The 25,008-nt window shown below is 61.6% G+C and overlaps 1 protein-coding gene across 1 annotated transcript in view; it reads right to left on the bottom strand.

The window, feature by feature from the left end:
- Nucleotides 1-9,257: 9,257 nt before the first annotated feature.
- Nucleotides 9,258-25,008, bottom strand: part of NECTIN1 (nectin cell adhesion molecule 1) — a 63,642-nt gene continuing 47,891 nt past the window's right edge. The window contains exons 2-6 of the mRNA XM_008150070.3: nucleotides 22,761-23,111; nucleotides 21,984-22,286; nucleotides 21,511-21,628; nucleotides 19,468-19,619; nucleotides 9,258-12,603 (exon numbers count right to left, since the gene is read on the bottom strand). Of these exons, the coding sequence (XP_008148292.1) occupies nucleotides 12,056-12,603; nucleotides 19,468-19,619; nucleotides 21,511-21,628; nucleotides 21,984-22,286; nucleotides 22,761-23,111 (1,472 nt within the window). The 3' untranslated portion in view covers nucleotides 9,258-12,055. The remainder of the gene's footprint in view (nucleotides 12,604-19,467; nucleotides 19,620-21,510; nucleotides 21,629-21,983; nucleotides 22,287-22,760; nucleotides 23,112-25,008) is intronic.

Raw genomic sequence — 25,008 nt, 5'->3', positions numbered from 1 at the left:
TGTGTGTGTGTGTGTGTGGAGCCTGTTCGTAGAGATCTCTGAGGCCTCCCTGTCCAGTGGCAAAATTATCTAGGTCTCGGAGGATATTGGAATCAAAAGTGCGGTTTTCGGGCCACAGAGAGCCATTGTCGAGTTTATATTGTGGCCAGGTAGAGCTCCTTTGGTTTGATGTGGCCAGAAAGACCAAGGGTCGAGAGATTGGCGAGGATACACCCTAAGGGTGTGTTTCGAGGGGGTTTGGACTGAGAGGTCCCCATGACCGGAGGGAAGGGCCACGGGGAAGTTGGGAAGGGAACAAGAAGCGTCCTCCTTTTCCCTCAGCCAACCTGTAGAGAGAGGAGAAAAGGTTCCGAGGTCGTGACCCCGAGACCTTTCCCGTGGAGTAGAGCAGAGTTTCCCGTCCAGGCACCTGGGCTTTCGTAGAACGTAGGACGTGTAGCAGAGTAGACGGGAAACTCTGAGGCCCTTCCAGGTCAAGGGAATGATGGGGGGTGGGGGGAAGTTGGGAAAGTCCCTGAAGCCTACCGGTGAGAAGGAAGCGAAGAGATCCCCACGTGTCCTGGTACGGCAGGGTTCGAGAGGTGTCCGGATCAGGCCAATCAACTCAGAACCATGTCACCGAGCAGAGCCAGAGCAGGAGTCAGAAGCTCGGGGCTAGGTTTGAGCATCGTCCATATCGAGCACCTCTCCCAGGTTCGGCACCAAATGAAAGATGAGACAGAGGCCGAAAACCAGGACTACAGGCTTTATTAGAGAAGGACCTGCCGGGCTGTCTCACAAGGGGAGAACAGCAACACGTGCAGAGGTGAACATGCCTTTGAGGGGAGGAATGGGAAGGGATGGGGCTTAGGGTACTCAGCACGCGCTGATTGGTGGCTTCATATAAGGCACATGATTAGGCACTTAGGTACTTAGGAATCCAGGGCTTAGGGTATTTGGCAGGTGCTGATTGGTGGTGGTTCAATGTATAGTCCATATAAGGTGCCTGGTTAGGTGCTCAGGAATGTCCAGGCCGCAGGTGCAGGTTATGTCATACTCCACCCACCAGTTGGGGGAAGGGAGGATCTATCACAAACAAGTCCCTATTTTGTGAGTCATGATCTAAGAGAAGTCTGTGAAGGCCCCGCATGGGTGCCGAGAAGAGAGTGAGTGATCGGCTTCACAGAGGAGGGGCCTTCTGAGCAGGGTTTTGAAAGCATGATAGGAGTTCACCAGGAGAATAAAGGGAGAAGAGCATTGTAGGTAGAGTGAAGGGTGCTGCAGGGATGTGTGTGAAATGTGGGGCACATGAGGGAAGTGACACTTATTAGATGTGGCTGGAGGTGGGTGCAGAGGGGGATAGACAGCAGGAGTCAGGGAGGGATAACTAGAGGCAGGCCCGGCTCAGGGGTGTCGATGCTCCAGCCCAGGTGGGAAGGGGTGGCTCCATCACTGGCCAGAGGCAGGCAGCCAGGGCTTGCATCAGTATGCTCTGGGCCAGCTCTCCTCTCTCCACAGCCTCCCTGCACCTGCATCTCCAGGTGCTAGATGGAGGCGGAGCTCCCCAGCCCGTTCTAGTCTTGTTGCTCCATCCGTCTCCGCCAGCTCTGAGAACCAGGACCTGATCCACAAGGGATGGGGGTTGAGCGAGGACATAAAGGGCAGCAGGGCCTCTACAGAACTGTGGCCGCAACATCAAGACTAAGCTCCCTGCACGCCCCTCCCCCCAAGGCCCTGCCTGTGCTCCCAGCCCCGCCCACACCCTTCCTGGAAGTGTCTGTCTGATTGTGTGTTCCGGCTCACTCCGCTCCCTATCATCTGTCTCTCTAGTGCAATGCTTTCTTTCCAGGACCCCAGAGGGGTGGCTGCGGCACCATCACACTTGGGAGTGGCAATCACTTGTCCCCCAGCCTAGGCATGGACACGACCCTCTCCTCCTTGGCTCAGCCCATACAGGAGGGACTCTTTCAGGCACTTTCCTCTGACCCAGGCTGGGGAGGGACCCCGAGTCTGGAGCTGGGGAGCCGCAGCCAGGAGTACCTGGCCACATGGCTCAGGCGGGGCCATGCCACTGCCTCTCTCTCCCTGGGATGCTGGGCTAGGAGGCCTGGCCCCGGGGCTAAGGCTGCTGGGAACCCCAGCCTGCCTGCTCCCTGGGAAGGCTCCTGGCCAGCTCCTGGGCCGGGCTGCACTCCCGCCTGTGCCAGGCTGCCTTTTCTCTCTGGCTACAGAGTTCGCTGTGGTTCTGAACTTGGGCGGAGGTCCCCTTGCAGTCAAGGCCTCCGACCTCCTAGATGGAGGCTGCAGCCCTGGCTCTGCCCTGCCCTCTTTCTACCCCGACCCAACTCCCACTCCATGTGTCTGGAGCAGATGTACATTATGCAAAGTGCTTAGCACAGTGCCCGGAATGTTCTCAGTTTGCAATACATGGTGCTGTTTCTGTTATTAGTTACTAAATAGATGCATGTCAGTGGTGGTGATGATGGTGGTAATGATGGTAATGATGATGATGGTTAATGATGATGGTGGTGATGATGATGATGGTGGTGGTGTTTATGGTGGTGATGATGGTGATGGTGGTGGTGATGATATTGATGATGGTGGTGACAATGGTGGTTATGATGACGATGGTGGTGATGATGTTGATGATGGAGGTGATGATGGTGATGATGATGATGATGGTAGATGGTGGTGATGATGATGATGATGATGGTAGATGGTGGTGATGATGGTGATGATGGTGATGATGGTGGTAATGATGGTGATGATGGTGGTGATGATGATGATGGTGGTGGTGTTTATGATGGTGATGATGGTGGTGATGACGATGGTGGCGGCGGTGATGATGGTGATGGTGGTGGCTTCTCCCCTCCCTGGAAGCGTGGCTTCTCAGCCAAAACTCGGGCTGAATGACACCTATGGCCACATTCATCTGATATCATTATATCCTGCATGTGCCTTTACTTAAATTGCCTCATTTGATGTTTCCACCTTTTGCTCTGATCACAGCTGGGTAACTGGAGGCTCAGAGAAGTTTAGTAAAATGCTCAAGGTCACACAGCCACTGATGATGGAATGAGGTAGGAACCAGACACTGAGGTCCTCAGTGCAGATTCCGGCGGCCTTGGCGAGGAGCCCACCTGGTCCATTTTCATGCTCCCGCTGCCTCCCTCTCCCAGGTCATCTTCCGAGGAAGACACGCCCGCTCACTCTTGAATTCACCACTTACTTAGCTGTATAACCTTGCAAAGTCTCTCCAACCCTCTTGGCCTCGGTGTCCTCATCTGTACAATGGGAATAACCACCAGGCTGTTGCTGGGCGTAGATGAGGTCATGTGTGTTAGAGCCGAGCACAGTGCCTGTTCCTAGTCCGCACCCAGTGAGCACTGGTGCTGGTGGGGCAGGGGCAGGTCTGCTGCTTGGGCACATCCTGGGCAGCGGCCGAGGGGCTGGGAGCTCTGCTCGTCCCCGCCTGGTTGCTGGACGCATGCCTGCCCTCAGCTTTCCCCAGACCCTTGCTGGGCGTGACCCTGTCTGCACACAGTGGCCCACCCATCCCAATGCTCTCCCAGTGTCCCTTGCTTCCCAGCCCACCCCTGGCCCTGCACCCCCTGAGCTGTCATTAGGAAAAATGAACGTGATGGGCCTGACTTTCCCAGAGGCCCACTCTTCCCCACCCCGCTCTGGTCAGGCCCAGTTTGAGGGAGTTAGGGAGTTACTGGGATTTCATGCACATTTCTGAGGGGAGAGGGACTGTCTCCTTGTTGGGGATCCTGCTGGATAGGGACCTGACCCCCGCTGTGGGCTGGGCACTCCCCCTCTCCACCCCCCCCCCCACTCCTAGCTCTTCCCCTGCCTCTCCTTCTCACAGAGTGCTGCTTGAAGGGGAAGGAAGGACAGGTCTGAGCCGATGCACACAGTGGCCCGGCTCTCCACTTCCTAGCAGGGTGGCCCTAACTGTTCTGAGCCTCAGTTTCCCTCTGTAACTTGGGGATGTGGAGGAAATAAGTGTGATGCGTGTGGAGTGCCTGGCACAGAGCGGCAGGGGAGCACTGGAACATCAGGACTTGTCCTGGTATCACTGTGTTCTGACATTCAAGCAGGGGCTGGTAGGGGAGGGGAGGATGGTGGTGGAGGTGGGGAGGGTGGTGGTGGGTAATGCCCGCGGCCTGTGCATAGCTCCAGATTCTCTAGCTCAGAAGATCCTCCTTCACCCCCTGCCCCCCTCCTCCCACTGCTGTCCCGGAGCCACTGTCCAGCGCCCAACAGGAGAGCCGGGTAGAGCAAAGGTCCCAGCTCTGTCCTTGCAGAAACCAAACCTCGAGGTCAGTGTGGCTGAGGTCTCAGCCACACGCCCCCAGAGCCGGCCCCAGTCCCCAGCAGGAGCGGCCCCAGGCAGGGATCCCCACCAGCCCATGACCTTGAGGGACACATCCCAGCTCCTTGGTCGTGGGGGGTGAAGCAGAAACCACCATTGAGGCAGAAACTAAGGGGACGCGGTCACCACGAAGCAGAAGGCAGGTGTCCGACTCAATACCACGGCCATTGCAGGCCGGTGGCTGCTGCGCACCCCCTCAGGTCCAGGCACTGCGCTCAGCACTCTGCAGGCGGAAGGTCCCCTGTTGCTCCTGCTTCAGCAGGAACCTTCTAGCACAGCGACCGGGCCACCCCAGCAGGCTAGCGTGAGGATACAGCTCAGGGAGGTGAGCAACCTGCCTGAGGCCCACACAGCTTATAGGGTGCGCCCACTCAACCTCAGGGGACCCTAAAACCTCGCCTCTGTCCTTTCACCAGGTTCCTGTGAACTAAACAAATAGAACAGCATCTGAAAGGGCCACACGACTCAGTGCCACCTGCGAGCGTTACGATGAGACAGGAGAGATCCTGGCCACGTCGTCACGTTAGGGAGAAGCGGCCCCCACAGGGTGAGAGGACTGCTCAGAGGTCACACATGCACAGAAGACTCATCCATCCATTCACCCCCCCCCCCCCAGAACCGCCACCAGCCGCTGTGGTCCCCATCACTGCCAGGCGGGCAGCTGGGCTGGCGGTGCCCAGTGTCAGAGGAAGCTGGCCAGGCTCAGGGGGACAACAGATAACACCCCCACCCCGTCCTGCTGGAACAGTCTTTCATCTCTGGCCCTCAGAAGGAGAGGGGACTAGCAATGTGTTGGTGGTTCTGTGTGTGTGTGTGTGTGTGTGTGTGTGTGTGTGTGTGTGTTTCAGAACAGCTGGAGTAACTGGGATTTTTTTAAAGTGCGCACACACACACACACACACACACACACACACACACTAGAGGCCCGGTGCATGAAATTTGTGCACGGGGGGTGGGGGTGTCCCTCAGCCCAGCCTGCACCCTCTTCAATATGGGACCCCTTGAGGGATGTCCGACTGCCCGTTTAGCGGGCAGTTGGACATCCCTCTCACAATCCAGGACTGCAGGCTCCCAACTGCTTGCCTGCCTGACTTCCTGATTGCCCCTAACTGCCCTCCCCTGCAGGCCTGGGTCCCCCCCAACTGCCCTTCCCTGCAGGCCTGGTCACCCCCAACTTCCCTCCCTTGCAGGCCTGGTCCCTCCCAACTGCCCTCCTCTGCTGGCCTGATCACCCACAACTGCCCTCCCTTGCAGGCCTGGTTCCTCCCAACTGCCCTCCCCTGCTGGCCATCTTGTGGTGGACATCTTGTGTCCACATGGGGGCAGGATCTTTGAGCACATGGGGGCAGCCATCTTGTGTGTTGGAGTGATGGTCAATCTGCATATTACTCTTTTATTAGATAGGATAGAGGTCTGGTGCATGGGTGGGGGCCAGCTGGTTTGCCCTGAAGGGTGTCCCAGATCAGGGTGAGGGTTCCCTTGGGGCATGGGGCAGCCTGGGCGAGGGGCCTGTGGTGGTTTGCAGGCCAGCCATGCCCCCTGGTGACCCAAGCAGAGGCCCTGGTATCTGGGGTTTATTTATCTTCTACAATTGAAACTTTGTAGCCTGGAGCGGAGCCAAGCCTTCTGCTTGCTCAGTGGCCACAGCCATTTCTGTTGGGACTTATTTATCTTCTATAATTGAAACTTTGTAGCCTTAAGTGGAGGCCTGGGCTGGCCAGGGCAGGCGGAAAGCTTGGCTTCCTCCATCGCCGGGGAAACCCAAGCCTCCCTCCTGCTCTCAGTGGCCTCAGCCATCTTGGTTGGGTTTATTTGCATATTCACTCCTGATTGGCTGGTGGGCGTGGCTTGAGGGTGTAGCGGAGGTACGGTCCATTTGCATATTACTGGTTTATTAGATAGGATATATCTTTTTGTTGTTTTTTTGTTAATCCTCATCTGAGGCTATTTTTTCCATTGATTTTTAGAGAGAGTGGAAGGGTGGGGAAGAGGGAGAGAGAGAAACTTGGATGTGAGAGAGGCACATCGACTGGTTGCCTCCTGCACGCACCCCTACCAGGGCCGGGGATCAAGCCTGCCTGAAACTGAGGTACATGCCCTTGACTAGAATCAAACCCAGGGCCCTTCAGTCTGCAGCTTATGTTCTATCCACTGAGCCACACCAGCCAGGGCCATGTGTACACGTCTCTGATCCATGACCTGTATTGCATGGTGTGCTCATCACCCACAGTCAGATCATCTCTCACCAAATACAGGCGCCCCCAAAGCATGCTAGCTCAACCGACACTCCTTTCTTTTCAGCCAGACTAAGCTTTGAACAAAGGAAATTCATCCTAAAATGCTACAGAAGTTTGAAGATGCAGTTAAGTACAAACACTGCCTCTATAATTATTCAAAGTGTGTATATATATTTTTGGGGGACACCCTGATAACTCACTTCTTACTCTTTTCAAGTGTAACTGATTTGAAATAATAGGTGAAGCCAGACTGAGCTTTGAACAAAGAACATTTGCCCACTAGGCTTCGGTGGGTTACCGAAGATAAAGCTGACAGCACCAAGCTGGCAGCAGGTGGCGCACTGAGGCCCATAAGTACCGAACAAAACGATTCTTTTTTTTTTTTTAAAAAATATATCTTATTGATTTTTTACAGAGAGGAAGAGAGAGGGATAGAGAGTTAGAAACATCGATCAGCTGCCTCTTGCACACCCCCTACTGGGCATGTGCCCGCAACCAAGGTACATGCCCTTGACCGGAATTGAACCTGAGACCCTTGAGTCCGCAGGCCGACGCTCTATCCACTGAGCCAAACAGGTTTCAGTCAAAACGATTCTTGATGTTTGCGATTCCATCGCTTCACGCATCAGCAGTGCCTGGACCAGAACAGTCATCAGTTTGAAAACTCATTGACAAAAAATTATTCATTTCTGTACATTCTTTCAACTTTTGAAAATGAACTGTATGTTAATAAACACTGACTTTATAATCACTTAAGTGTGTGTACATTGTTGGGGATACCCTCTATTTGGCCCCCTCAAATGATCTCTTTTACAACGAATATAAGATGCTAAATTCTCATTTGGCCTAGAATCCTCTTAACACACCTCTGGTCTGAAGAACTCCTATACATCCTTCAAGGCCCAGGGGAAATGTCACCTCAGCCATTAAAGCTCTCAGACCTTCCCAGACAGACGTAGCCGACAGCGCTTCGCACACAGCCCTGCTTCCCCAAGGCCCTGCTGCTTTGGAATGTGAGGTCCTGGAGGATCTGAATTCTTGAACCAGCGCCTGCCCAGGGGACCGCATGGATGAATGAGGGCGTGAGTGCCTGCATAAGTGACTAACTGGACCCCTGCATTCAAGCTCATTCCCTCAACCACCTGCAACCAGAGGCCACGGGGAGGACCGGAGAGGAGCCCTGTGGTCTCCAGGGAGAAGCTGTGACCACAGCTCTCAGTCCCGGGCCCCCAGCCCAGATGGAGTGCAGGTGGGCACACCCAGGGGTCCTGCCTCCAGGCCACACAGCGTTTGGCCCTCTGCTCTGTTGAGGGTCGGGTAGGGGGCTGGAGACAAGGGCTGCGACTTGGGGAAGGAGCCTCAGTGCAGAACGTGGCTTAGCCAGCGGCTCTTATGCTGGGGTCCTGGGGAGGGGCCGGGCCTGGCCCTCCAGCCCAGAGGCTGTGCCCGGACTGATTGGTCTGCCCTCCTTCCGCCACCGGAGAAAGTCTAAATCTGCTGGAACGCTCTAGTTAAACAGCAGTCAGGACGCCTGTCCACTGCTCTCTTCCAATCTATTAATCACGCCAGCAGCACTTGCTCCTGTGCAAGTTAAACATGCACTTAAACGACGGCCTGGCGGATGGAGGAGCGGCACCTCCTCTCGGTGTCTACACAGTCCGGTGTCTACACAGTCCGGTGTCTGCACAGTCCGGATGGGCCTCCGCGAGGGCCGCCAGCTGCCCGCTCACCGCCACGGTCTCCGCGCCGGTGCCCCGCCACTTGTGTCCCGTCCGTCCAGGCCCGTGCAGAGCAGTGCCTTGCCGACGGGAGGGCTCCCCCCCCCCCCCCGCCCCCTTGCTCAGAGGTGTGCATTTCAGGGAGCGGAAGTGCTGGGGGGTTGGGAGGGGAGCCGCCAGAGCCCCCGCGCTCCCACGCCGCCCGATTGGTCCTGCATTCCAGCCCGAGAGATGGGAAGCAGATGGCGCAGGAGCGAGGAGGGGGCCGTCCCTGCAGCGGCCCTCCGAGGGCTGGGGCTGGGTGTCCAGAGCTGGCGGCACGGGGCCTGGCAGCGCCCTGATAAAGGAGGAAGCTCCCGCCCCGTACCGGTCCGGAGGGAGCTGACGCAGGTGTGCCGCTCCTCCCACAGCCAGGGGCGGCCGCAGGGGGCAGGCAGCGGGCGGGGCTCGCGGAGCTCCCAGCTCTGGGGCCGGGCCTGGGGCTCCGGCCCTCACGGCCCCCTCCGGACCCGCACCCCTAAGGCTCCGGCCGGGTGCGGCCGCCGTCTTCTCGTGTGGCAGATGGCACTGGCAGCGGGAGCTGCAGGTGGACTTGAGCTGGACCCTCACGTCCTCCCTTCGGGGTCTTTTAAAAATATATATGTATTTTTATTGATCTCAGAGAGGGAGAGAGAGAGACATCAATGGCGAGAGAGAATCACTGACCGGCTGCCTTCTGCACGCCCCACACTGGCGATGGAGCCCACAACCCGGGCCTGTGCCCTGACCGGAATCAAACCGTGCCCTCCTGCTCAACCACTGAGCCACACTGGCCGGGCTCCCTTGGGGCTGCTGCCTGATGGCAGGTTGGGGTTCCCTCGGCCTGGGCATGGGGGCCCCTGCCAGGAAGGATGGGCACCACCACCCCAGGGGGCGGGGAGGGACACGAGCCAGCCAGCATTGTTTTAAACACTTTATTATAAAAAGTACATTTTCAACCCATGAGTTTTTTTTTAATACAAGTAAAAGGGGGCGAGGCCAACACCCCCAGGTGGGAACCAGGAGGCTGTGGGGCGCCCCGGGACTGAAGATGAAACCGGCGATGAGAAGCCGAGGCAAAGCTTGTGCATCGCGCCCAGGGAGGGGCCGCTCCTCGGGCCTGTTCTCCTTCTCACAGAACAGAACAGCCTGGGGCCAGGAGCCGTCCCTGCAGCAGGAGGGCAGGCTCCTCGCTGTGCACCAGGCGGAGGCCGCCAGGCCCCAGGCGCCCTCACCGCTGCTCACGAGGAGGGGCCGTGGGGCCCCCAGAACCCCCCCTACCCAACACCATCCCTGCTTCCTGCGCTTGGCGGGTGGCCGGAGGAAGATGGCACCAGCGACCTGGGCACAGGGAGGGGCTGGCAGAGGGCACATGCCCAGGGCCGGTGCTCCTGGGAGCCTCTGCCCATTCCCCTGCGCTCGCTCTTCACATCCTTCTCCTAAGAGCCTCGTGGCTCTGTCCCACGTTATAACAATATCAAAATCGTAAGAAAACAGGGTACAGGGAGGCCGGGCTGGGCCAGGACAGGAGGGCACCCAGAGGCAGGATGACAGCGGGAGGTCTTGGCCCCCCGAATTCCAAGTTCATCTCATCTCCAGCCAGGAAGGGCTGGGGCTCAGCGGTGCTGGTGTCACAGGGAAGCAATGCCCGCCCCCCGGCTGGGCCACAGCTCCCTGCAGACTCGGCACAGAAAACCCCATCTCCCCAGGCCCCGGTGCGGACGCTGCGGGGCAGCTCTCCCGTGGGGAAGGTTGCAGCGGGCTCCCGGCCAGGAAGGGGGTCCCTTGTGGCCCATGCACGCGGCACAGGAACCATGATTTGTGCTTTGCTTGGAGGGGGGCCTGGAGGTGTCCTGGGGGGACTCAGTGCTTTGGCTGGGCTCAGGGGCCTCCAAAGTCCATCATCAAGTGAGAAATAGGGGTGGCAGTGGTAGCATCGACAGAGGAGGAATCCTTTCAGTCTTATGGTTTCAAGGGGACAGAGAATGCCTCCACCAGGCAGGCCCCCGAGATTTCTCTGTGCCTGGGGTGAGGGAACTGGGTGGAGGAGTCCCTGCCCATGGGATGGACAGTGATGTCACATGGAGAAGGCCCCTCCCCTGGGGGCTAATCCTGCTGGGAGAAGCAGCCCATCCCTCCCTCCTCCCCTCCCTCTTCTCTGGCTGGAAAGACCCCAGAATTTTCTCTCCGACTGCATTCCATCCAGCACCCTGAACGCCGAGGGGAGGGTGGCCCCAGGGCTGCCATGGCTTCAGGTCTCTGCTACGTGGCTACTGGGTGGCTGGTGGGATGTGGGGGCCAGGTGAGGGTGGCCCAACTGTGGGGCCCAAGGTTGCCAGGAGCTGGCCAGGGGTCCCATAGCAGCACCAGAGAGGGGAGAAACAGGGTGGGGGGCTCGCTCGGGAAGCCTAGGGGCAAGTGGTGCCTGGGGGCACAGCCATCGGCCCTCCTCCCACACTTGCCATCCCATAGGGCTCACACCTGGGCCAAGTTCACCAGAATCCAGCGGGCAGGTGTGACCCCGCCTCCCCACCCAGGGTCTCCCCACCTAGAGCCAGGGGCAGGGGCGGGCAGAGGGAGGACCTGAGGCACTTTGAGGAGGGGACCAAGGGGCGGGGCGGGCCTTGCTCCTCTGTGGAGACCGGAGTGGGTGACTGACAGGAGCTCAGGCCTATGCACGCCGAACCTACAGCTCAAAGGGGGGGCTCTCCCAGACGCCCAGGGGCAGCTGAGCAGGAAGGAGCGTGGGGAGCAGGGGCTTCGGATCAGTATCCCCGGCTCCCCCTCCCCTTGCACTTTCTGGCCTCAGTGGGCGAGGCGCTACCCACACCCTTCAGAGTCTGAGCTCCTCCCGCATGGCTCCCTCCCCCCATGCCGTGCCCCTCCACATCGGGACCCCAACCCTGACCCCAAGAGAATCCGTTGCTAGAACTTGCTAGGTGAGAAAGAGACGGGGGCTTCGTGCTGTACGGAGCGGTTTAGGGCCAGCCGAGATCCTGGGGGGGAGCATGGGGGCCTCGTGCCAGCTGCCCCGCTGTGGGTGGGAAGGGGAGGAAGTGGGGGGCAGCCGTGGACCGTGTCCCACCCGGGGAAGGCGTGTGACCCCGGGGTGTGCGGAAGCAGACACGGGTGGCGTGTGCATGGGTCCGCGTCTGTGTCGGCAGAGGTGTGGGGTGTGGGCCCCTGTGGGGACAGACTGGGGTGGCAAGGAGGGTCGTGTGGGACGAGGAAAATGCACCACCAAAGGCACCCACGGCCCGGGGCCTCGGGCTATTCGACAGACTCACAGCACCGGCCCCGCCTCTCGGGTCGGACCGGGGCCAACCCCGGCCGCGTCCACTCGCACGGGGCGGGGCGCCCTCTTCGTGGGAACGGGGAGCAGCACCGGGGGAGGCTTTTCCTCGGGGAGGCCCTTCGGCCCCTCCCAGTGGAGAGCAGAGGCGTTCCAGTGTTGGGGTGGGGAGGGGCTCCCCGGGCCTGGAGGGCTGGGTGCCCAGGTGCACGAGACGAGACCAGGCCCGGCTGCACACAGCGCAGAGGGCACCGCCAGGGAGAGGGGGCGCAGCAACATCAAAGCCACAGAGGACACGCGGGGAGGGCGGGCCGAGGGGCCGGAACCAGGGCTCTGCCCACGGGCGGCAGCGTGAGTCCCCGGGGGTCCTGGAGGGTCGTGGGGGAGGGGTGGGGCGTGCGGGCGGAGGAGGGCGCAGCAGGCTCTGCGGGGACTACACGTACCACTCCTTCTTGGAAATGAAAGACCCATCGTTCTGAGAAACCATGTTCTCGGCCAAGTCCAGCTGCTCGGGGTCGTACTGGTAGCCCAGGGTCCGGTCCCCGTAGCCGTCCTGACAGGCCTGGGCCTCGTCCACCGTGAAGTAGGGCCGCTTGGCGTCCTCGTCGTATTTGGGGTGCGTGCCCCCCACCTTGCACTCGCGCCCCCCGCCGCCCTCCTCCTCCTCCTCCTCTTCGTAGCTGCTGCCCCCCAGCGGGCCGGCCTTCTTCTCGTCGTCCGAGTCGTCGGGGTACTGCAGGCTCTGGCCCAGCGGCGGGTGGTGCTGGGGGACGCCCGCCTTGCTGTAGCCGTTGCCGTACACGTGCTTCTTGGTGCTGTAGTCGCCCTTGAAGGTGTGGCGGCGCCGGCGCAGGGCCAGCACGGTGCCCCCGACAACCAGGAGCACCAGCAGCACGCTCCCCGCCACGCCCCCGATGATGGCCGTGGGCACCGGCCCGGCCCGCCGCCCGTGCTCCGGAGGAGACGGGGTGTAGGGGAATTCTGGGGGAGGAAGAGAGACGGGGACGGTCAGTGTCCGCTCGGTGGCAGGGGGTGGGGTGGGGGGGACCGGCCAGGGAGTGGGCCCGAGGCCCAGGGACAGACGGCTCCAGCCCAGCCGCCGGGCTGCAGTGGGCCGCGAGGCAGAGGCAGCTGCGCGGCCCCAGGGCCTCTGTGCCCTCCTCCTTGGCTGTGGCGCCGGCCCACCCTGACCCGTGCCCACCGCTGTGTGACGGCCACGGCACCCGTGCAGCAGGCTGCTGGCACTGCCCAGGACACCGGCCTGCCCGCAGCCACTGGCCGTGACGCAGCGTGGGCTCCCGCGTGTCCAGTCCATGCCAATGTCCCCACTGCCTCTGCCCACACCTGTGGTCCCGGGGCCCCGGACTTCACCCGCTCCCAGAGCACAGGGAGCCGGCTGGCTCCCGGGGGCTGGCCCACAGATGCCCAGCAAGTGCCAGGAACCGGGGCGGTGGCTCTGGGCTGTGGTCTGGCCTTGCAGGGCACGGTGGGGGAGGGTGGGTTAGAGGTGCTGCCAGCCTGGGCCCTGAGCATCGACGCTCAGCCAGGATGTGTAGGAACGGGCGTGCGAGCACGGGACTTGGTACTAAAGGTGGCGCGGAGACAGAGGTCACCTGGCACACGCCCCTGTGCCATGGCGAGCCGTGTGCGGTGCTAATGTGGTGAGTGTGTGTAAGACACGGTCACACTGAGGACAGAGTGGAGACGAGAGGCAGGAAAGGTAGAAAGAGGAGCAAAGAAGAGAGGCTGGGCGGGTGACTTTCTGGGCCAGTGGGGCCAGGCCAGAGGCCGGAGGGGCAGTTCCCAGCACCGCCACAGGGTGGCACCGGAGCCCAGCCCGGGTCAGGAGGAGCCGCGGGCAGGTCAGGGCACACCTGGAGGCTGGGGCCTTGGAGCATCCCTCCTTTCTGCAGGTGGAGGGTGAGTTTGCGCCTATGTCCTGGCCTTCGCGGGGGGGCGGGGGGTGTCTCTGCCAGCTCACTGCCGTGACCCTGCCCCTCCTCCCAGGTGGGCAGCCCCTGTGCGGTGTGGCCGTGGTCGGCGGCAGGGGGACCAGGGCAGATTCCAGGGTGGAAAGTCCTTCCCAGGGCTCAGGCTGGAAGGGCCGCCCCCCGGGAAGGGGGTGAGGGTCGTGCCCAGGCGCAGACGGAGGTGGGGCCACCCATGCCCTCCAGTGGAGTCGGCAGAGCTCCCATCCCCACCGTGTCCTCCGTGCAGGTGCCCACAGGCTGCCCAGTGACTTTCCCTTTTAAACCTAGCTGTGTTTTCTGGAAAATTGACGTCAGAGAGGAAGGGAGAGGGAGAGAAACATCAACGATGAGAGGGAATCATGGATCGGCTGCCTCCTGCACGCCCCAACCTGGGGATCAAGCCTGCAACCCAGGCATGTGCCCTGACCAGGAGTCGAACCCTGACCTCTTGGTTCAGAGGTCGATGTTCAACCCCTGAGCCAGGCCGGCCGGGCTGCCCAATGATCCTTCACTGAATATTTGTCCTCACCGCCCACGTCCAGAGCAGCACCTCTGGAGCGAAGGTTCTTCTGGTCTCACACCTGCTCCCCACGAGGGCACCGAGACAGCGGCCTCTTCCGGAACTTGCACCTGCCCGTGGCCTTCCCCTGCCCGTGGCCTTCCCCTGCCCGTGGCCCTCCCCTGCCCGTGGCCCTCCCCTGCCCGTGGCCCTCCCCTGCCCGTGGCCCTCCCCTGCCCGTGGCCTTCCCCTGCCCGTGGCCCTCCCCTGCCCGTGGCCTTCCCCTGCCCGTGGCCCTCCCCTGCCCGTGGCCCTCCCCTGCCCGTGGCCCTCCCCTGCCCGTGGCCCTCCCCTGCCCGTGACCTTCCCCTGCCTGTGACCCCTCCAGTTCCCACCCAGGCTGGATGCTCTTCTCTCTTCACCTGCTCCCCCGTCACCCATCCACTCATCCTCCCGTCTATCCGTCCGCCCAGCCACCTGGTCAGCAAGCGTGTGCCAAGCACCTACTTTGCTAGTGGTCACGGGATAGGACTCACAGATTCCCCAACTCGGCACTCTTGGAGACGATTTTTAGAGAGTGGGAGAAAGGGAGAGAAACATCGATGTGAGAGAGACATCGACTGGTTGCCTCCCACAGGCACCCTGACCTGGGGCTGGGAGGAGCCTGCAACCAAGGTACATGCCCTTGACTGGAATCAAACCAGGGACCCTTAGGTCTGAAGGCAGATGCTCTATCCACTGAGCCAAACTGGCCAGGGCCCCAGGAGCTTTCTGGACCAGGGGAACCCTGGTTGTGTTGGCTGTGTTAGGCCCAGGCCTGTGCAGAGGAAGAATGGCTAAGATGACTCTAGCCCAGCGATGGGCAACCTTTTGAGCTTGGTGTGTCAAACTTCGCCAAAAAACTGAGCATAACTCGGGTAGTGTGTCACTTTGAGGAAAAGACATTATTTCGCAAATGTTTCATCCTCAGGAGCAGCAAATGTTTCATCCTCGGCATGTGGCCGCCTCAGCAGCCGCGTGTCATCAGAAATGGCTACGCGTGTCAGTGCTGACACGCGTGTCATAGGTTCGCCATCACTGCTCTAGCCCCACAGACTTGGGGGGGAAATGCTACATGGGGAGCCAGAGAGCAGTCGCTACAGGGCCTGATGCAGCCTGCGCGGGCTGCCTGCTGGGAGAACCCGCCCGCCCGCTCTGTCCCGCAGGCCGTCTGTGTGCCAGCAGCACACACAGCCTCCATCGCTGCAGGGGGAGGGGAGAGGAGGGAGGGCTGAGCAGGGAGGGGAGGGAGGGCTCGCGGGTCGCTGTGCTTGCTGGCGGGGGTGGGGGGTCCAGCAGCCCTCACATCCTCCTACAAAGGGGCAGCGTGGCCCCGACTCCTGACTGGCTGCAGCTTCCCCTCTGGCGGAGGGGACTCTGCATCCCTTCGGGCCTGGCTCCCTGGTGGAGCTGGTGGACTGCTGTGGGGCTTTGGATGGGTCTGAGTAGAGGGAAGGGTTGGGGTTTGCAGTCTGAATCTAGGATCTGGAGGAGGCTTGTGGTCAACAAGAATGTTTGGACTTGCTTCCCAAACCAACACAGACAGGAAGGAAGTGCTTGGGCACCAGATTAGGGTAGGACGCTGTGAGAACTACACCTCCCAGCATACAGTGCGGTGGGCCAGGGACAGTGGGAAGGCCAGGGGTCAGACTCTGGGGAGCTCTTCCCTCCTCTGCAACTGCAGCAGCTGAGCATCTGTCAGACCGCAAACGGGCCTCATCGAGTCCAAGGGGCACCGGGTCCTCCGAGGTGCAGGCACAGCTGCCTTCCCAGACACCGGGCACGGCCACCCGCCTGAGAAGGACACCTGCCCCAGCCCAGCCGGCCCGTTTACACACTCGGCACGCAGCTGCTCACCTGCTGCTGGCACATCTCCTTGCCCAGGGGCGCCCCCACTCAGGACCAGCCCCCACACCCCCACTCAGGACCCCGGGGCACCCCTACTCAGGACCAGCCCCCACACCCCTACTCAGGACCAGCCCCCACACCCCCACTCAGGACCCCGGGGCACCCCCACTCAGGACCAGCCCCCACACCCCCACTCAGGACCAGCCCCCACACCCCCACTCAGGACCCCGGGGCACCCCTACTCAGGACCAGCCCCCACACCCCTACTCAGGACCAGCCCCCACACCCCCACTCAGGACCAGCCCCCACACCCCCACTCAGGACCCCGGGGCACCCCCACTCAGGACCCCGGGGCACCCCCACTCAGGACTGCGGCAGCAGCCTGGGTCTGAAGAGCACCTTGCCCATGGGGCACACCCTGTCACCTTCATGGGAAGTGGGTCGACCCCCTGCACCCCGGGGCCTCCCTGCCCTGCTCTGGAAGTGGCCTGAACCCCCAGCCCAGGGGCCTAATTTGGCCTCTTTAGTTTGATCAGGGACATCCCTGAGCACCCCTCCCACCCCGGCATCACCCCACGGGGAGAAGGGAGGGGAGCTCACCGGTGTGTTTGTGACCTGCCCTCAGCAGGGCTCAGGCCCCGCCTCGTGGGGACCCCGAGGAGGTTATCTCCTCTGCTCTCTCACCCCACGGCCCCAGTGCAGAAAGACCTCACGCCGCCCTCACTGCTCCCCGCGCATCCACAGCGCCTCCCAAATGCTCGGTCGGAACCAGCCCTGCCACTGCCTCTCAGGGAACCCACAGGCTCCCCTCGGCCAGAGAGAGAACACCTCCTTCTGTTTCCTCCCACACTCCCCCCGGGTACCCCCCACCTCCGCCCACTCACTCATCCTTGTAGGAACAACACAAATACCACCTCTTCCGGGACCCGGGACCCAGAGAATCCTGTGCCAAAGAGTGTGTGTGGTGGTGCAGTGGCCAGGGACACGCGTGCCCTGCACACACGTGTTGTGCACACGCCCTGCGGCCCACCTTCTGTCCATCCTGGCCCCACTGCTCTCCATCCCTCTACACAGGCACCAGGCTCCGCTGCTCCCCGAGCAGCCGGGAGAACGAAATGTGAGCTCCCACCTCTCCATCTCCTCACACGTTTCCTCCAGGCCAGCCAGGCTTAGGCCAGGCCAGGGCTGGGCCTCAGTGGCCCTGGGGAGTGTGACAGGCACCAGCTGGTACAGGTGAAGATTGGGGGGCTGCTGCTTAGAGATTGCCTTGAGCCCGGCCGGCGTGGCTCAGTGGTTGAATGTTGACCTATGAACCAGGAGGTCATGGTTCGATTCCCGGTCAGGGCACATGCCCGGGTTGTGGGCTCCATCCCCAGTAGGAGGCGTGCAAGAGGCAGCTGATCATGATTCTCTCTCATCATGGTGTTTCTATCTCTCTCTCTCCCTGCCTCTCTGAAATCAATAAAAATACTAAAAGAAAAAAAAGAGATTGCCGTGAGCACAAGCACACTCAGCCGGGCAAAGGCGTGGTGCCAGCTGAGACCGCCTCTCAGGATAGCAGCTCGCGGCCCTGGGCCCTCGCTGGTTCAGGGAGTGTCGGCTCCGGGCTCCGGCCTGACCAGCTGCAGAACAGGGTCCCTCTGCCAGCTGCTCACCACCCGGTGTCTCAGTTACCACCCTGGCCCCCCTCGATCTCCAGGGCACAGCCCGCCCACCTGGCCTAGAGGCTGACCCAGGAGACGGCCGCCTCCACAGCTGCCTCCCTCCTTCCTTCCCTCTGCTCTGTCCCCAGGGCCTCCCACCTCCCATCGAGCTCCCCGATCTGGTGTGGCTTCCTGATGAGCAGCGAGCGCTCATGGGCGCTGGGCATCCTCTGGGGCGCTGGGCAAAGGGCGGCCTGAGTCCCCCCACCCCGTCTCTGGGCTGAGCAGCACCACGAACCCGGCAGCTCGGCGGGGCCTCGGGCTGGTCCGTGCGGCTGGGGCCCAGGGCCGCCGGGAGGAAGCTGCTGGGCTTCGCGGCCTCCTCCCAGGTCTTGTAACCCGTGGTTTCCCTGGAGCCCGGAGGGAGGGGCGCAGCACTGTGGGGGGCACCTGGGGAAGGTACACCGGGCGGAGCACCGCCCGTGCCAGGCAGGCTGGCGTGACCATCGGAAGCCCGAGGTCTCCATATAAAGCCAAGGCAGCTGAGGCTCAGAGGCGAAGGACGAGGTCAAGGCCACAGCCGAAGGGCCCGCATGTGAACACCCTCGGCCCAGTCTGCGCCCCCATACGGCCGCCTCTCGCTGGGGCGGTCAGGCTCCCTCATGACGACCCCTCACCCTTGCTGCCCCCAGCGCCCAGGCCAGCGCCCAGCGCCCGTGAGGCCTCGCCCAGCTCTGCTCACTCGCTCCAGGGAGGGGTGCAGGACCGGCCTCCCTTTGCCAGCCTTTGGGAGCCCTGAACCCTGGCCTGGAGGGGTGTGCCCTCCCAAAGCAGCCTGGAGGCCAATGGCAGGGAATGGAGAAAAGAGCAAGTGGCTCCCCTGCACCCCGAGAGGTGAGACAGCCCGGCCCCAGGTCGAGGTGGGCTCAGTGCAGCCACAGCCGCTCTTCCTGCAGCCGGGCCCCAGTACCCCACGGCCGCCCCCTCACCGGCTCCAGCGCACGGTCCTCGGGTGGGCCCCGCCCCGCCGCCCACGCACTCGCCCCTGAGACACACCGCGAAGCCACACCGGCCGAGGCACAAGCTGAAGACACGTCCTGCTCCTCCGGCTGACGGTGCTCTCCCCGCTGCTGCCCTTTCCGTCGTTCCCGTGACAACGAGGACGGGTCGAGATGACCGCGGAGGGCGGCGGCTTACAGGCAGGTAGGTCTGTGCTGTCCTCAGCCTGCCTTTGGTGTAATTCTGGCTCTTCACGGCACCTCGTCTTTTCCCCATTTTACAGATCCCGCCCCCCTGACATGGAAGCCTTGCTCCTTCGCATCCCTGTGAGGTCGCCGAGCCTCCCAGCCCACGTCCTCCCTGTGCCCCGAAAGGTCTGGAGGCCGACCCCGCCCACCTGCATTGACAGAGAGAGAAATGCAGGGAGAACATCAGTTCAGTGGCCGGGCCCACACCACCCTGCCTCTGGGCGACCTCCTTGCTCTCCCCGCAGAGGTCGGCCTCCTCCTCCAGCACTTGGGAGCTCCCGGAACCCCGGAGGCAGAGCTTGGAGATTAGCTCCATCACAAGCCCCTCCCCCAAGCTGGCCTCCCACGGGGCTGCTGCTGGCAGACCCCCGGTGGACGCTCACACCCCGCCACAAGCTGCTCTGCTGTGAGCAGCACTTCCTTCTCCCCGCCCGTCTCTCTCACAGCCATCGACGGAGGAAAGAGAAAGGCCAGGGTCCCGGAGAACGGGAGATGCAGGCAAAGGAGGCACAAGCTTCCCCTGACAAAGCAACCGGAAGGCGGGCGGCAGGGAGGAGCGGTGGGGGTGAGGTGGGGGCAGGGAGGGTGCAGCTTCCCACCTGTGATGTTGACCTCCACCTGGCCTGAGCGGGTGCCGATGGGGTTGGTGGCCTCGCAGACGTAGGTCCCCGTCAGGCTGTAGTCGATAGGTCCCCTGAAGAAGAGGGTTCTGTTCTGGGCCTCCACGCCCCTGGGCAGAGAGCCGTTGAGCCTGCGGGTGGAGACGCGGCTGGGTCAGCACCCTCGGCCACACCTGGCGCCAGCCCAGCCCAGCCCCGCCCTCTCCGCAGCCAGCTGGGAGGGTCTGGCTTGGAAGGAGTCGGAGGAGAACCCCCATCGCTTGCATCGGCAGCTCTCCGTGACCCAGCCTCGCACCCTGACTGTCACTGCCCCGGACTGCGGACGCCACAGGCGGGTGTGAGTCCCACTGGACAGGTGAGGGCCCTGAGGGTCAAGGCCAAGGAACCCGCTCTAAGCGGCAGGACTGGAGCCTGAGCCAGCTCTCTGGGCGCCTGCCCGGCGCTCTTTCTAATACTCGTGGTTCCTGGTTGTTGACCTGGTTTCCTGTGTAGCTGGTTAACCACACACGTCTGGGCTCTCACCCCAGCTCCACTGAAGCTGGACCACTGGGGCCATGGCCTGGGGATCTGTATTTTTAAAAAAATATATATTTTTATTGATTTCAGAGAAGAAGGGAGAGGGAGAGAGATAGAAACATCAATGATGAGAATCATGGACCGGCTGCCTCCTGCACGCCCCACACTGGGATGGAGCCTGCAACCTGGGCATATGCCCTGACCAGGAATCGAACCCTGACCTCCTGGTTCCTAGGTTGATGCTCAACCCCTGAGCCACGCTGGGGGGCTGGCCATCTGCATTTTAACAAGCTACTTGGGTAAGGAGACGTGACTCAGGCTTAGGAGTTGTTCCATTCCCCTCTCTTGTGTTCTTGCTGGGCATGTCACAGGCCTGGACGTTTCCGGAACATAGGGACCTTCCTTCCTCTCGCTCCCCAAGGCCACAGAGCAATTACCCTGTGGGATTCCACAGCTGCTTGGCCCACGGACATGGAACTGGCGAGCAGGCCCCACTCACTCACACCTTCGGAAGCACTTCTGGTTTCAGGAGGTGGAGGGTGACGGCAGGGGCCCAGTGCCCGCTCCCTCCTGGAAGAGAATGTGGAGCCCTGGCTGGTGTGGCTCAGTGGATAGAACGTCGGCCTGAGGACTGAAGGGTCCCGGTTCGATTCCCGGTCAGAGCACATGCTCGGGTCGTGGGCTTGATCCCCAGTTGGGGGCCTGCAGGAGGCAGCCGATCCATGATTCCTTCTCATCACTGATGCTTCTCTCTCTCCCTCTCCCTTCCTCTTTGACATAAACAAAAATATATTTAAAAAAATAGTAAATGTGTTTAAAAAAAGAAGTAGTTGTAGATGTAATCTAGACAGCCGTCTGCCCACCGTGCCCGGCTCCTCCTCGACCTCCCTACCCCATCTCTCTGTGCCCCCAGCCCTTCTCCAGGAGAGCTGGCTGCGGTACTGGGGCCACTGGAGGGGACAGAGCCTCTGAGGGCCCGGCCTGAGGCCCGCGGAGCCAGGAGAGGGACAACGGGACGTGGAATGAGCCCTCTGAACACAGGAGCTCTGGGCTGACTGTGGCCTCCCTGAGAACTGGGGGTGCTGGAGAAGGAACAGGAGTAGAGAAAGGTCTGGAAGGCTTCAGAAAGCCAGCTTTCCTGGGGACACTGGACAGAAATAAACGCAGGGGCTGGGGTGGCAGCGACCAGACTCAGTCACCGCAGAAAAGGGCAGCATCATTAGCAGCAGGGGGGCAGGTCACAGGTGAGCCCCTCTGGCCGACCGGTCTGTCCCGCTGACCGCGCTGTGGACGGTACTGGCTGCCATGGGGCATACTGACACACAGCACCAGCGGAGGCAGCACAGAGCAACATGCCACTCGGCCTCTCGCAGCCCACGCCCCTTCTCACCGAGAAACCGAGCCTAGACCTGAATTTCCTCCCGGCCTCAAGGTCCTGAGGTTGGGTGGGGCCCCTCTGTGACCACCCAGGCAGCCCAAGGTGACGGGCTGGCCCCGCGCACTCACGTGGTCCAGCGGTACTCGGTGGCCGGGGGGTTAGCGTCGGCTTTGCAGGTGAGCTTCACATCCATCCGCTGCAGGTGCCAATTCCCATCAAACCCTTCGATGGTCACCTCAGGCTCATCTGTGGCCAAAAGAACGAGGTCAGAGGAGCAGGACGTGAGGCCAGGGGCCCCAGACGGTGAAGGGGTGGCATCGACAATGACACAGAACCAGCCAGAGAGGGAAGCGTGAGGGGTGGTAAGCTCACAGAGCAACAAGGGGAATAAGGAGAGGAAGGGTGAGCAAAGGGAGGCGATGCGGAAGAGCGGAGGGGGGACAAATCACCCCCAGAAAGAGAAAAGGAGGAGGAAGAGGGAGAGGGGAGAGGGGAGAGGGAAGGGTAGAGGCGGGGAGGGGAGGAAGGGAGGCCTGGGGAGAGCGGGGCGGGAGGGGACGCGCCCTCCAGGAGGCCCGCCCGCCCCACCGCCCCCGCTCACACTGCACGCGGACGGTGATGCTCTCCCGGAAGCGGTCCAGGTGGTAGTTGACGACGCAGGCCAGGGGCTGCAGGTGGGCCTCCCGGCCGGGCACCAGGCGGTAGCGGCTGACAACGGTCACCGTGCCGTTGGGGTTCCGGACCTCCTGGTACTCGGCCTCCCCCTTCAGCCGCGTCTCCCAGGACAGCACGCCGGGCGGCTTCCCGTTGGCCGAGGTGCAGGTGGCCACCAGGACTTTCTCATCCCGCCCCTTCTCGGCACGAAGCGCGGCCTGGCTGCTCTCGATCCAGTTGGTGGGTTTGGCTGCGGGAAGTGGAGGGAGCCATGGGCCTGGCTCTCCTGCCCGGTCAGAGGGGCCCGGGCGGGATGCCCTGCCTGGCCTCGCTCAGGTCTCCGTGGCTGTCCCATCGCCATGCCCCCGGCACCCCTCCCGGGACTCTGCATGGCCGACCTCATTCCACCATCTGCACTGCCTCGGGCAGGCCCAGGCCTTCTGGGAGGCGTGCCGGGATCCAGGCCATGGCTCCAGCAGCCCTCTCTTTCCTGGGGCTTCTGAGGCTCTGCACACCTCCAGCCACCCACCAGGGGCCCCACAGAGGGGCTGCAGTCTGAACACTGACCCTCAGCTCTGTCCAGAGCCGAGGCCCTGCCCCAACCCCTAGGAACTGTGGGCAGCCAGGCCAGAGGGACTGGAGGTGCCAGGCCTGGAGCCCCGGAAACACGCGGAGGCCACACCCAGCCCAGGCCCTGCGCACGCGGGCGGGAGGTGGCACTCACCCATCACGGTCAGGTTGAGCTGGCTCTCTCGGTTGCCCGCAGGGAAGGTGGCGAACTCGCAGATGTAGACGCCCTCGTCGTCCAGCTCGAGGCGGGAGAGGCGGATGGTGCCGTCGGTGAAGGAGGGCCGCAGGAACTGCACGCGCTCGCGGTAGGGGGCCAGCACCGAGACGCCCATGGCCGGGTTGAAGATGGCCACGTTCTGCTTGGAGCCGTTGGTCGCCTTCTGCCAGGTGACCTGGGTGATCTTCACGCCGGGCAGCGGGTTGGCGAAGCTGCAGTGCAGCACCACGTCGGTGCCGATGAACCCGGACATGGAGTCGTTCACCTGCACCATCTGGGCGTGGGCACCTGGGCGGGGAGGGGGCGGTGGGGGGTCAGCGCCAGGCACACCCTCCACCAGCTCCCACGACTGTCTCCTTTCCCGGCAGCCACACTCCCCTTACTCTGTTCTTAAAATACATTTGTGCTGGTTTCAGGGAGGAAGGGACACAGAGAAACATCAATGATGAGAGAATCATGGATCGGCTGCCTCCTGCACGCCCCACACTGGGGATCGAGCCCCCAACCTGGACATGTGCCCTGGCTGGGAATCACATCATGACCTCCTGGTTCATAGGTTGACACTCAACCACTGAGCCACGCCGGCCGGGCATATTCTCCTTATTCTGATTACACACAGAATACGTGCTTGTTATAAGAACACTGGGTGACACAGAAATACTGAGACGAGCCCTGGCTGGTGTGGCTCAGTGGATAGAGCATTGGCCTGCAGACTGAAGGGTCCCAGGTTCAATCCTCCCAGTGTAGGGCGTGCAGGAGGCAGCTGATCCATGATTCTCTCTGGACATGGATGTTTCTATCTCTCTCTCCTTCTCCCTTCCTCTCTGAAATCAATAAAAATATAGAAAGAAAAAAAAGAAAGAAAAATACTGAGAAAAAAGTGAGACCCCATGGCCCCGCCACTCAGAAACGCCACTGGCCATCTCGTGGGCACGCCTTTCACGTTCTTCTCTGGAGCTGCCCAGCCATCTATTACTTTCCCCACAGAACCAAGGCCACGCTTCGCGTGTGGCTCTGTGCTGCCTCTCGCCGGTGCGACGCCGTCAGTATTGCTCCACGGCAGCAAGCACCTGTCCACACCCTCACTTTTAATTCTGTTGTTACTCCTCACCCGAGGACACTCTCCATTGATTTTTAGAGAGAGTAGAAGGGAGAGGGAGAGAGAAACATCGATGTAGAGATACATTGATTGGTTGTTTTCCACAAACCCCGACCACGGCCAGGGAGGAGCCTGCAACCAACATACATGCCCTTGACTGGAATCGAACCCAGGACCCTTCAGCCCGTAGGCCAATGCTCTATGCACTGAGCCACACCAGCCAGAGCTCATTTTCCATTTCCAATGAGGGTTGAATACACTGCTCTCAAGCCCAGCCCAGCTGAGTGCCACCGGCCGCTTCGCTTTGCCGGGCCTGGCTTCCCTCCTCTGGCCGACGGGGCGGGGAATCCATGGCCTCCGCCTCACAGAGCTGCGAGAAGCAAACGGTGTGATGGGTGAGGAACTGAGGAGGCAGGAAGCGCTGGGGACATAGGACCCCGGTGGCCCCTGCTCTCTCCTCCGCAGAGTCCCATCCTGTGTCCGGGTGCACTGGCTCGCCGCCCCCTCCCCTCTGACCCAGGGGCAGGCAGAAGCAGGTGCGGCCTTCCGAACCTGCCTGGTTTCTGAGCTTCTCCCGCTCCTCCTGTTTATTCTACCACTAGGTGCTGAGTCCACGTATCAGCACTTGAATCATATGAGCAATTCAGTCCCAGCCCCAAGGAGCAGATGCAGCACTTCCTGCCTCCTACTCATGCAGTTCCCGAGAAGGCCCGCCCCCCCGCCCCCCCCCCATAACCCACTCAGCCACCTCCTCTGGAAAGCCCCGATCCTCCAGCTTGAACCCACCACATCCACAACAGCTCCTTTCCACCTCGTGATGCGGCTGCGCACACCCCTGACACAGTGGGTGCTTGGTAAATACTTGTTCTACAGAAGATTTACAGTCAGCCCGGCCGGGGAGCGCCAGTGGCTGGAGCGTCGCCCCGACCCGCTGGGATGGCACGTGGCATCCCTGGGCAGGGCGCATACAGAATCAACCAACGAACGCTCAGTAAGTGGGACAACAGATCTCTCTCTCCCTCTTCCTGTCTCTGAGACCAATCAATAAAAAAATTACTTACAAGTCACCATGGAGGCAGTGAGAGT

Source organism: Eptesicus fuscus, chromosome 13 (assembly GCF_027574615.1).
Source record: "Eptesicus fuscus isolate TK198812 chromosome 13, DD_ASM_mEF_20220401, whole genome shotgun sequence".
Classification (NCBI taxonomy): domain Eukaryota; kingdom Metazoa; phylum Chordata; class Mammalia; order Chiroptera; family Vespertilionidae; genus Eptesicus; species Eptesicus fuscus.
The sequence above is the reverse complement of the archived record's forward strand: the minus strand, read 5'-3'. Positions and strand labels throughout refer to the sequence as shown.